Here is a 13,067-nt window from a genome sequence, read left to right on the forward strand (position 1 = left end):
GAGGGAGAGGGAGAGAGAAGGAAAGAGAGGGACAGAGAGGGAAAGAGAGAGAGAGGGAGAGAGAGGGAGAGATGTGAAACAGACCCTCAGGACACATTTCTTATAAACAAAAAGCCTAAATTAAAAGAGTAAATAAAGGAACTGGACCTATTTTTGAGTTCCTATAGGGGGCAGCTGTTCAAGGATTCTATCTATAGTGGGCAGGACTCCCCCAACCACACCACCCACGTGCAGGACACCGTATGGAGGAGCTCTTCCATCCTGAGAAGAAATGACAGGGATTCTTTTTAAATATATTTCTATTGATTTCAGAGAGGAAGGGAGGGGGAGAGAGAGAAACATCAATGATGAGAGAGAATCACTGACCGGCTGCCTCCTGCACGCCCCCTACTGGGGATCGAGCCTGCAACCCTGGCCTGTGCCCTGACCGGGGATCGAACCTGACCTCCTGGTTCCTAGGTCGACGCTCAGCCCCTGAGCCTCGGCGGCCGGGCTGACGGGTGTCCGACCACCCTCTTTACTCATCCTGTTACTTTCTCCGCAGCAGGTGAGACAGGGGGAAGTGCTGCTGGAGACAGACACGGAGCTCACAGTGTGCCTTTGGGAACCACGGGCGACCACGTTCCGCTAGAGCCTCCCTGTCCTGCTCCGCACACTCGCCCCCGCAGCACGCAGGCCCCATTCGCCGCACTCCACGCCGACGGGTCCTCCCCGCAAACCTGGAACCGTACACACACCCACACCCCCGCGCACAGCTCATGGCGGACGGTTTGGAGGCGGCACAGCCTTTTCTCGCCCTCAGATGCCTCCTGACGGATTTTCTGGGTCACAGTTGGCGTGAGTCAATTCCATGTTGTGTTCACGACAGACAAGCTGGTGTCTGCAGGTTCCAAAAGGCTCCTAACTAAACACACGTTTCTGGGTCACGTCTCTCCGGGAAGAGATGTGGGTCTAACCTTGAGAGCATGTGGAGTCCTTCACCGGGAGCTCCTACCTGTCCATCGGCTGCCCCCCTGCCCCCTGGGGCGTAAGGGGCGCCCACAGGTTCACTCCGGGCGACTCGGCCAGCGAGCCGGGGCAGCGCCGATGCTTTGGGACGCGCCGATACAAAGACACCAACAAGAAGGGCCTTCTCCTCCCCCGGGGCCATGTCCGCCCCGTCCCTCCCTGCGGCGAGTGTGTGCATGTGCGCATGGACGCGTGTGTGCCAGCGTCTCACACACACGCAGATGCGAACAGACAAAAGAGCAGCAGAGAGAGACAGATATTGGGAAATGAGGTCTACTGGAAGAAAGACCTTCGCAAAAAGGTCAGGAGAGAAAGGTAAGAAAAAGATATCTGAGAACAGGTAGAGGCAACCTCTCCCCCGCCAGCACACACGCACACATGCACACACACATGCACATGCACACGCACGCTATGTCAATATTATCATTTCTTTAAGGCTCAGCGAGCAGGCAGTGCTGCTCTGTGCAGGGTGCTGTCGAGAACATCAGAAGACGAACAACCGTTATTTGAAGATCAGAGCACAATACTGGCTCACAACTAGCACGTCACCCGGAGCAAGGACCGGCCTGAATAAATCCGGTGTCTGTCTGTAGCTGCTGAGCGCTGCTGCATGCAAATCCAGGCCGCGATGATCTTAGGAAAATGAGAGTGTATTTTTGCTCACATAAACACCCTGCCACGGCGATGCCATCGCTTCCAGACCCGACTCGCGGAGTCTGTGCACATATTGCTAAATGTCAAGCGTATTCACATTCATTTCTATCTGAATGCTGCCTTGAGTGAACACGATAAAGCGCCCATTCAGAAATAAAAATAAGAACACCACGAGCGGCAGCAGCATTAGCACCCCGAGGCCCCTGCTCTCTTCCGGGGAGGCGGCGAGTGAATAAGTGTTTTCAAACAGCTCTGCCTCGGAGAACTCCTCACCAAACGGCAGAAACCACAAGTGCCCGCCCCCGCGCCTCCCCCCTCCTCGGGGCCATCGCGGCCCCTGGTCTCCACCGGCAGATGCGGCTCTGACTCGGCAGTGGGAGCACCTTCTTCGTGGAGCTCATCACACAACTCTCAGCTCCTCTTGCAACACGTCACGGCCTGCGCGTGTCCCAGTTCGCCCTGCTGTTTGCATGAAGGCCTCCCACGTGGAGAAGTGGGTTAGAGAGGTTGAATGACCCTCCATGTTCAGTTCATCTTATTGGTCCAGTTCCCTCCCAGCAGCCGAAGCGACAACCCCCTTCCTTCCACCACACACCCCTGGCCTGGCTCTTCATGCTGGAAGTGCTGAAGTTCAGTCACGGGGCCTCTAGTCTCACCCCTGAGTGACCTCGACAAATCTCATGGCTTTAAATGCCGCCTATCTTCTAACCACTCCCACACGTGTATCTCCAGGTGGGTCCCTCCCCGTCCACCAGACACGCCCAACGTGACCTCGGGGGTGTCCATCGGGGTTCTATTTCCACCCAATAATTATGACTCCCCTGGCCTCCACCCGCCCGTCTTGGGAGAGCTCCGTGTCAGCGACCTCCTCATGCTGAGCTGCTGAGCTGGGCTTGCACAGGGCGTCCCACCCTCAGGGGACGGGGATGGAGCCTCTGAAGGCAGCCCGGCAGGTCTCCATAGAGACGGCCCCGGGGTGGGCTCTAAAGTGGCCCTGCTTGAGTTGCCATGGTGAACACCCGGACTAGATGGCTCTATTCAGTTCTCTGCCAGGGTCGCCATGGCGACTGCAAAGGATGGCTCCTTCCAAGGACCTCACAAGGGTGCGTTTCCATGGTGATCCTATCCTGCATCTTTCTAAGCAACTTCCTTTCTGTTGTTCTGGGACCGATCGTGTCAGCTTCCTTCTGAAGGTCTCTCCCGACGATGCCATCCTAACACGAAGGGCTGCTGCAGTGAGGTCTACGCAAATGCCGCCACCCACAAACCCTCCATCCCTGCACGCTCCAGGAAGGCCCGTTGTGATGGCAACAACCAAGTACTCGCCATGTCTCTGCTTCAAATCTTAGTTGATTAAACGTATCTTACAGAGTATCATGCAGATAATTAACGTTTCAAATTTCTCCACGCTTTCAACACAGCAGCTCGCTAGGTTAAAAAAACAACAAAAACTTTATCCTGGACCCGGCGAACGCACAAATGGATCAGAAATACATACGGATCATTAGGTTATAATGAGACACCAAGGAAACTTTTATAGAAAAAAAGACAAAATATTTGCAAGTCAAATGAAAAAAAAGAAAGTGCCCTTTTAGGTGAGCTGGGAAAGCCGAGCCACGTGTGGGCAGCTCTTTCTTCCGTGACTTTTGCGGAGGGATAATCCCAGCGACTTCCTGTCCGTGTTCCCACGCACAACCTGAGCAGGAGCCATTCTGAACAGATGCTGGGCTTTTAGCATCGTCCTCTGCTCCTGAAACTGGCTTTTTCTAGGATTTGGTCAACAGCAACATTTAACCTCATCGCTAATTTCAGTATCTTTAAAAATTATTTAACAAATAAAAGAATTCTACAGTGTAAAGGATAAGAATACTATTTCGGTACATGTGTCCCCCCTTCTTGTTCCTTCTATTTGACTCTTTAAATAAAATTAAAAAGTTAAACACATACACACACACACACACACACACACACACCTTACTGAATGGGAAGGGTTCACCGTGGCTTAGTGCCTCTGCTTTTCTGTGGTTCTCTCTCCTCTTCTGCCCACAGCAGCCCACCCCGCCCCACCCACACCGGTCGGGAGAATGAACTGGACTTTGAAACACACACTCAGCCCAGAAAGAAACCCCACCCAGGACGCTGAGGAGAGTTCATCGCCCTCCCTAGTGAGGTCTCGGGGTTCTGCCCTGTAGGGACTCCTGGTTTCCAGACTCCAACGTGGTCCCCGCAGTTTTCACCCATTCACCCACGAAATGCTCACTGCATGAGCCGCGTACCCAGCGCCATGCGGGGGCTGAGAACACGTCAGGGAACAAATAAAAGTTCCCTGCCCTGAAGGGGCTCAGATTAGACAAGGAGAGAGAGAGGAAGGTGCGTAAAGAGAAGCAGGAAGGACATCATATCTTTTGTAGAAAAAGGATTACAATGAGGGACGCATTAACGCAGGCTGGATGGGGGTCATCATCCTATGCATTAATGGGGGTTTCAAGGACACCCCCACTCACCTGCCATTCGTGTCCTCAACACTCACCTACGTCCTCGGAGTGAAAAAAAACATTAACAAAGTCTCCTTCCTAGAGAACTCAACAGAAGGTATAGACATTTCGGGAGAAATTTTGGTGCCTTTGGCTGAACGCTTCAAAGCAAGCTGTAAGGGAGCTCTACGTGGCCAGGAAAAGTCTCAGATAACCAATAAGTCGACACCATCGTATCGAGAAACGTGAAGGCTCACCAGGTCTGTGTCCACCTTTTTGTAGGTCAAAGCTTCCGCCTTGGATTCCAGCTCTGCCTGGATGTGGTCTCTCCTCCTCATGACGCCCTTTGCGGGAAAACACAAGGACCTCGTCAGCTGTGTGTGCACGACACAGACGCTTCGGGGTATCAGCAGCCACCACTCGGTTGGGGACAGAACGACTTTACAAATGGTTTTCCATCTCTAAGAGCTAAACCGACAGCAGGCATTAGGAAAAGGGTTTTATAAACCCTCCAGCCTCCCAGGGCCTCTCCTGCTGGTGGAAGTACTTGAGGAGCCGCTGTGGGAGGAGTACCCTGGGCTCGCACAGCGATCCGGAAAGAGCCAGGAACAAAGCAAACAGAAGGCCGGGGAGCACTCGTCGGGAGGGTGTACACTCGCGGCGGCTGGAGGCCACGCGGGCCACTCCCCGGAAGACACCCACCCTCCCTGGCTGCCCTGATCCGGCTCCCAAGGAATGGCTATCAGCAGGGACGGCGGGACCCGCAGTGTGTGCTCACATCTCAGGGTTTTATTTTAGCTTCACGGGTGTAAATATGAAGCCATCAGCCCAGCTCTGAAGGGGAAAGCACGGCCTCTTCTCCCGCCTCGTTTTCCTGAATCACCGGGATTCCCTGTTTTGCGGCGTTAAAGCTGCACACACCCGTGTGGGGCACCTGCGTGCAGAAGTCATCGGAAGCTTGTCCAGTGTTTGCTGGTCTTGGGCCAGGCCTTTCCCTGGGTGACTCCCTTTCTCCCGAGACATTCTCCTTCGGCTCAGGGGCACAAGGACTCTTGTTATTTGCACTTATCTTTCCCTGCTTGTCACAGTATTTTTTTTTTTTTAATATCAGAGAGGAAAGGAGAGGGAGAGAGAAACATCCATGATGAGAGAGAATCATGGATCGCCTGCCTCCTGCACGCCCCCTTCTGGGGATCAAGCCCGCAACCTGGGCATGTGCCCTGACCAGAATCGAACTGTGACCTCCTGGTTCATAGGTCAACGTTCAACCACTGAGCCACGCCGCCTGGGCACTGGTTGCCACAGCATTAATCAAATAATAATGAAATTATAATAACGAACACAAGTGGCCTCAACAGGTTAAAGAAAACACTGACTCAACCAGAGAGAGTTAAAGGACATACAGGAGAGGGGACTTGAGGAGAAACGGGTCCCGCGGTGTGTTCAGGGCAGGGAAGGGCCCAGACACAAACACCTTACATGGGGAGGGAGGAGGGGGCTGTCCGTGTCCGAGTGAGAACTGAGAGGCGCTGGAGCAAAAGCACCCGACACCACTCAGTCTGGTTCTGTGCCTGTGGAGCCGCCCTGACAACATGCAGGAGAGATGAAGAGTCCCCCTTGTCTAGAGAAATCAATACCACGTTCAACCACTGGCCAGATTCTTCTACATTTACTTCCCTGTGTCATTGCCATTAACGCCAGGAACCCCTTCGCTCCTTTTTTTTTCCTACTTCGCTCCTTTTTTTAAAATATATATATTTATTATTGATTTCAGAGAGGAAGGGAGAAAGAGATAGGAACATCCATAATGAGAGAGAATCACTGCTTGGCTGCCTCCTGCACACCCCCTACTGGGGATGGAGCCCACAACTCAGGCCTGTGCCCCTGACAGGGAATCAAACCCTGACCTCCTGGTTCCTAGGTGGACGCTCAACCACTGAGCCACACCGGCCAGGCGTCCCTTCTTTTGTTAATGTCTCCTTCCGCCCACCACAGCATGGGCGGGCGAGCAATACCATCCGTCCATGCGCAGGGTCCTGCTGGGATGGGAAGACGTGCAAAGGCAGAAGAGCAGCTGCCTTTCTGCAGCTCACACTCGGGTCAGGGACGGAGGCCGGAGTGTCACGCAGGGGCCTCACCATGAGCATTTCGCTGTAGAGCACGTATTCGTGCACGACGGGGAGCAGGGCCTCGGACAGGCCGCACAGACGCCGCTCGGTGGCCTGGCAGCACCGGTCCAGGCAGCTGGCCATGCTGCCCAGCGTGTCCGCCAGGTCCTCTTCCGACTCCGACCACAGGGCATGAATAGGGCCGTACTCTTTCATTTCGTCAAAATATTCTAAAAAAATAATAATAAGTCCTTCAGTTCACGCAAGTTTGAAAATCCCTGCTGACAGGCGTCCTGGCTGGGACGTGACTACTTCCGCTACCAGACACCTGCACCCGCGTCTCCAGCAACCTGACCGGAGACAAAACGCGCCTCTTCTCCCTTCTCCTGCCCGCATGGCCCACTTCAGGGTAAGTGTTCCCAGAGTCTGAGCAGGAGTCCGGCCGCATCCTAAACTCACACCTGAACACTCAGCCAACCTCCACTTCCCGCATCTTCATCTTTACTATCTATCAGTCTTTACTATCCATCATCTATTTCTCCACCCAACCACCCACCCACCCAACCACCCACTTACCTATCCTGACTCCCATTACCATCTGCATCTCTACCCTGTCCTCCCCAGGGTCCCTCTCTCCATTTCCGTCACAGCATGTAAGCACTGAATCAGGAGGTCCTTGTATGACTAGACTTCATCTCGCCTCTGTGGGCCCAACTCTTGCAATTCTCTCCCAAAGATATTTCATTGAAGCCAAAAGAACCGCTCGTGTATGACTATCTCATGTCCCTCCTCACTCACACCCTGCACAGACCCCTCTGCCTGGTCCTCTGCCCTTTCCATCAGCCAACAAACCCCTCTGAATCCTTTAAATCGCCGGGTAAATAAGTCACTGCTGATTCCATCCCAAAGGGTTCTCAGATGCTCTGTCCTCAGCCACGACTGTGTACCTCTGCCCACGCCTGTCATGACGTTTACACCTGTCACCCCACTCCTGTGCCCGCCTGCGGAGCTGGCACGCTCCTAGGCCACCTGCTCCTTAAAACAGGATCAAGTCTTACTTTTTTTTTTTAAATCTCAAAGCCCGATACACGGTGTGTTCAATAAATATTTTCACATCAACAAAAGAATAAATAACAAAAGGGCTCTTCAATGCTTGATGAGCCATTTATTCAAAAGTCTGGATTTCATTTTAAAATCTGAGGACTTTCACATTTCTGCGTTCACACTATCCACTCTCCGTGACAGCGTTTTATGGGAGGGAATGTATAAGCAGTAAGCATTTTTGCCTTTTTTTTGGTCTGGTAGCCATATAAATAACACCAAATTCTCTATATTTCATCATCTTCTACTCATTAGGGTTAGGTGTAATGTCATATTGCTCGAAAATAAACTATTATAATTTCAAAAGTTGGTACGATGAAGTAAACTGAAAAATATTAAAAATGTTGAAAATAATTGCCTGTCTGGTGGGACTACTATTTACACAGTTACTCTGACTGTGTTCATCACACCCGGGAACCAAGAAAAAATCCTGAGGGCGGGCTCTTGCACCATGAGAGCAGGAATTTACAGCGCCCGCGACTCGCATGCTGGGGTGCAGCGGTGCTGCAGGAAGCCGCAGGGCGGACAGGCCTGTGGGCAGGAGACAGGGAGACGGGTGCTGTGGGCAGGGAGACGGGCCTGCGGGCAGGGAGACGGGTGCTGTGGGCAGGGAGACGGGTGCTGTGGGCAGGGAGACGGGCCTGCGGGCAGGGAGACGGGTGCTGTGGGCAGGGAGACGGGTGCTGTGGGCAGGGAGACGGGCCTGCGGGCAGGGAGACGGGTGCTGTGGGCAGGGAGACGGGTGCTGTGGGCAGGGAGACGGGCCTGCGGGCAGGGAGACGGGTGCTGTGGGCAGGGAGACGGGTGCTGTGGGCAGGGAGACGGGCCTGCGGGCAGGGAGACACGAGTGTGGAGAAAGGGCCCAAGAGAGGCGCCACCTCCACGCCGCCAACCAGCCAGCGACTGGGAGGACCCGTCAGGAACCGAACAGCTTGAAAAGCACACGTCCGGTGCTGCTACGTACCTCGCTCCTCCTTGTAAATCCTCTGGGATATCTTATCGATCAAATTTATTTTCTGGCTGAACGTCTCGATGAAGTCGCTCATTTCCGTGAACTCCTCGGGGCGGCTCCTCACTCCCCTCAAGGACAGGGCGACGGCGCGGACCGTCTGGCCCATCTTGCTCAGCAGCCCCGGCCCCTGCTTCTTGTGCGACGACAGCTCCTGCAAACGGAGGGAGAGGTCCGCAAGGCGGAGGAAGGTGTGGGGTGTCTGTAGCGTTTGGAAGGAGACCTGGCCCGGGGCTGCACCTGAAGGCTATCCCTCCGGCGTTTAAAAGCCCTTCTCGAGCCCTGGCTGGTGTGGCTCAGTGGATAGAGCACCCACCTACGGACTGAAGGGTGCCAGGTTCGATTCTGGTTAAGGGCACATGCCCGGGTTTCAGGCTCGACCCCCAGTGTGGGACATGCAGGAGGCAGCTGATCAATGATTCTCTCTCATCATTGATGTTTCTCTCTCTCCTTCTCCCTTCCTCTCTGAAATCAATAAAAATATATATTTTTTCAAATCCTCCTTAATTCCAGGGCCCTGCTGCCTGGCTTATGAATTAGGCCAACAAGGGGAGGGACGGCCTTCTGTCACACAGACAGGAAAGGGTTACGCGAGTATAAATCCAAAGGCGTTACCCCAGCCTGTGCGGTAAGAAAGACTTTGAAGTCTTCGCTGAACGTTAAGGTTGGATGGTCGGCAATTCGGTTCAAAAACTTATTCAGGGCCCTCCTGCGCGTCTCGATGAAGTCGTCGTTGAAGCGCTCCACCATGCCCTTCACCACGAACTTCTCCGGCAGCGGCTGCGGCAAAAACAAACACGCAGGTGAGCGCGGCACCTGCCCCCGGCGGCCGAGGGTCAGGGAAATGCTACCCGTGCCCGTTTTACAGACTATGGAACATGCCACCACTTCTCACAAAGATCGCAATGCTAAGTCCAAACACGACAAAACGGTAACATGAAACAGGTAAACAAGCAAACCTGGCCCGGCCGGCGGGGCTCAGTGGTTGAGCATCGACCTATGAACCAGGAGGTCACTGTTCAATTCCCGGTCAGGGCACATGCCCGGGTGGGGCCTCAATCCCCGTTGTGGGGTGTGCAGGAGGCAGCCGGTCCATGATTCTCTCTCATCACTGATGTTTCTCTTTCTCTCTCTCCCTCTCCCTCCCTGAGATCAATACAAAAATATTAAAAAAGAAAAAGCAAATCTGTAGTTAGGCGGAAACGTTTAAAATGAATGTTTCCAAGATGAATGAATTACATGAACAGAAAGGCCTGGAACCTGGTGGCAGGCATGTTCACAGTTCGCAGGACAAGGTGGCAGCTGTTCTATGGAGACGGGGTCTACCTACCGGGATGATGAGAGTGGGGTGGGCTTCCTCCAGCTTTCCCTTTAGCCACAGGAAGTCCTGGTACCGCCTCCGGACTTCGAATTCGCTGGAGTCGAATTCCCCGCGTGACGTCTGCAGGAGGAAGCAGCAGACAAGCAATGCAAGGCCGGCCACACCGCGGCCAGTCCAGACACCCGGGCTCAGCGGGCCTCACTGTGCAGCCGCTGTGCACGGGGCAGGGGGAGGGAAGCCAGCTCCCCGCATGGCCAGCAGGAAAGCAAACCCCACGCCCGGGTTTCAGACCCACACGGGGAGTCTGTGTGCGAGGCCCCTCTGCCTCCCACGGGCACGGCCACCACGGGCGAGTGCATCCCGCACTGAGGCTTAAACACGGGTCTCTTCTCAGGAGATCGGGATTCGGGACGGGAGGCAAGTCCTGTCAGTGCCGTTTGGGAGAGAACTGAACACAACCGGAAAAAAAACGTTTTCCTGGAATGTGCTCGAACCAACTGCTTGGCTAAAATGTGCGTTTGGTATGCGAACATTCTAGCATTTGACAGAGTGGTTTTACCCCCTGTTTTAAACATGTTATTAAAGGAGATTTGATGTGGAAAGACAATGTTCCCGTCGTTCTCAAGGGATTCTATTTTGAGTTATATGCTGAACTCCTAAAAATTAAGCAAATATCTTAAAATATCTCTTCTCAACAAACCAAAAAGCTACGCCAACATGGGGATAATAGCAGCCTCGCTCCTACTGCCGAATCCTGAGCCAAACACAAAAGTAGACCATCTAATGCATGTGCACCTCTCGGGAACACAGCCACTCCCACCAGCATCTTATGAAGCTGAATTTTGCACATTAAAAATCACAGTCATATGAAGATTGAGATTTTTCTGGAGTAAGAATGGAATAACACATGGCATGCATATTTCACACTCACCCCCACAGATAAACACAATTGTAGAATTAAGCAGTTCAAGAGCTAAGCAACCTTAATTGCTGTAAAATAAGGCTCCCCTAAGCTACACTTTACAAGATTTATTCTTTTAAAATGCATGTTTAGAATATCTCACAATGTAGCTCAGTAAAACATTCCCTTTTTAGTGGAAAAGGTAGAGGTAAGTGAGATGCAGAAATCTAAAGAACTAAATGCTCACAGAACACTACAAAATCTCAACTATTATGCAAAAAAGTACAGGTTATAGAAATGCTAAAAATAGGAAAACTAAATCTAGTAGAGACAGTTTAACAATGTATATGAGTTGGTATGTGGACATATATATGCAAATATATACACATGAACATACATATGCACACAAAACATAGTTTAGAGTCACTCATGAAAATATATTTACTGAAGCCCAGTAGGTGTGGCTCAGTGGCTGAGCATCAACCTATGAACCAGGAGGTCACGGGTTCAAATCCCGGTCAGGGAACAAGCCCAGGATGCGGGCTTGATCTCCAGTGGGGGGCAGCTGATCAATGATTCTCTCTCATCGATGTTTCTCTCTCTCTACCCTTCTCCCGTCCCCTCTTTCTCTAAAAAAATAAATAAACTAAAAACATCTTTTAAAATATGTCTATATCTGTACCTATGTATTGAACAGCTGTGTGTAGCCAGCACATAGGCACAGGTTCATTACCAATTACTAGCGGGGAAAACTGGCCTAACTACTAGTGAAAATGAGGACACTCAAAACCTGGGCAGTTAACACTGAGCTTTAGACGTCCTCAAGAACTTCTCACCCTTTAAGTAACCCTCAGACAGGAGGAAGGTACCAGATCAAGTCACGTGACGGTTGGTCTGTCCTCGTCGCTGTTAGGGGCGGAGAAGAGAGAACTTTACGGTGGTAACGGGGTGAGGACAGTCCCCAGGGCGGGGTGTTCTTTCTTCCTGCCGGGCGTCCCCTCCCCCAGAGAGGCCGCAAGATCTAGAGTGGATCGGACAAGGAAAACCAGTGCTGCCAGCCGGGCTCACGTCATAACTCATCCCCTACGACAAGGACAGAGTCACTGCCCCGTCTGAAGTGGCCGACGGGGGCCCTCTGAACACAGGTACACGCTGCACCATGGGGACGTGATGGCCGATCTCCAACTCAGCAAGAACGTGTGTTCTAGAAAGTGAACTCAGAGCATAAGTCACTCTTCCAACCTAAAACACAGGTTCCCCTGGGAGCTGTTTTGTAAATGTTTAGTTTTCATGTCTTCCCGTAAAAACTGGGAGTTCCGGACTAACGGACTCAGGCGATCTACACCCCAAAGTGCAATATCTTACCCAAAATGGTTAAAAAAAAACACAGATAAATTCAGCAAAGACTGCGTGACGCTGAGAGTCTGTGGTGAGCAAGATGCACGTCCGAAGCCCAAGGACAGCCACGTGTCGGGAGGCTGGCCTTCAGCACGCACCTGGGTGGCGACCCTGTAAGTGATGAAGGTCTCGATGGTGGTCACGTGGCTCTCGGGGTCGTCGACCGTGATGAAGAGATCTTTCAAGTCGGGTTCATCCTCAAACTTGACCTGGTTGATCATCGACAAAGGGGATGTCGGCATCGTCGGGCTTAAAGAATTCATATCCATCAGGGAGGCATCCTGAGGAATAAACCGTCAGCTGTTAACATTCAGGGAGAACAGGGAGAGCCCTCTCTTCCTCAGGTTCCTCAGGTTCATGAGACACGTCAAGGACGAAGCGGGCAAGGGACTCCCGGGTCACCAGGCATGTGGTTCACCAGGGCACGTGGTTCACCAGGGCACGTGGAACATGTATTTTTATCTCAGCTTCCTTTCAAGACCCCACAGATGTCAGTGAAGAACGACACAAATAGATAAAAACAAAACAAAACAGGACCCAAAGGCATAAACCCTCAGCGTAAAAGAAGAGAGTGAGCAAAGTTGCCATTTTCAGAAGCTGGAGGCCGGACTGCCGAGTGGCGGCGGGGACCTCGGCCAGAGGGAGCTGAGAAGTAGCCCCGAGGGGAACCGGGTGGCCGCGAGGACACGGACGGCCCCTCATGACCGAGAACCCCGGAGGCTGGGACCTGGTGTCGCGGACACAGAGGGCGGGCACAGCTGGCCCCGGAGGGGGGCTGAAAAGCTAATACCCAACAACCACAACCACAGAGTGGTGAGCAGGTGAGCGTCCTCTCGCTGTGCAGAGAACTGCGTTCCCTTTCTGGAGGGCCTCTGCTCTCCAGGGCACCATGAGGGACGGGGGAGATGGGCCCTAAGAAAACACAGAACCAAGGCCAAGTCCCACACCCTCCATGGAGGGGACCAGCCCGCCGGCCTCACTCGCCCAGGAATGTGGGCAGCCGACCCTTCCAGCCTCTGCTCATCACCCACAGGGAGGCCCGTGCGTGCTGCGTGTCCACTCAGCTTTATGGCCCAGCGATGGGGGTGACCGG

The 13,067-nt window shown here is 53.0% G+C and overlaps 1 protein-coding gene across 1 annotated transcript in view; it reads right to left on the reverse strand.

Moving 5' to 3' along the window:
• The window catches only part of SNX7 (sorting nexin 7), a 28,962-nt gene that overhangs the window by 14,903 nt on the left and 992 nt on the right, over positions 1-13,067 (reverse strand). The window contains exons 2-7 of the mRNA XM_005878555.2: positions 12,073-12,255; positions 9,685-9,795; positions 8,970-9,134; positions 8,310-8,508; positions 6,275-6,474; positions 4,394-4,480 (exon numbers count right to left, since the gene is read on the reverse strand). Of these exons, the coding sequence (XP_005878617.1) occupies positions 4,394-4,480; positions 6,275-6,474; positions 8,310-8,508; positions 8,970-9,134; positions 9,685-9,795; positions 12,073-12,243 (933 nt within the window). The 5' untranslated portion in view covers positions 12,244-12,255. The remainder of the gene's footprint in view (positions 1-4,393; positions 4,481-6,274; positions 6,475-8,309; positions 8,509-8,969; positions 9,135-9,684; positions 9,796-12,072; positions 12,256-13,067) is intronic.

This window comes from Myotis brandtii, unplaced genomic scaffold, assembly GCF_000412655.1.
Source record: "Myotis brandtii unplaced genomic scaffold, ASM41265v1 scaffold565, whole genome shotgun sequence".
NCBI lineage: Eukaryota > Metazoa > Chordata > Mammalia > Chiroptera > Vespertilionidae > Myotis > Myotis brandtii.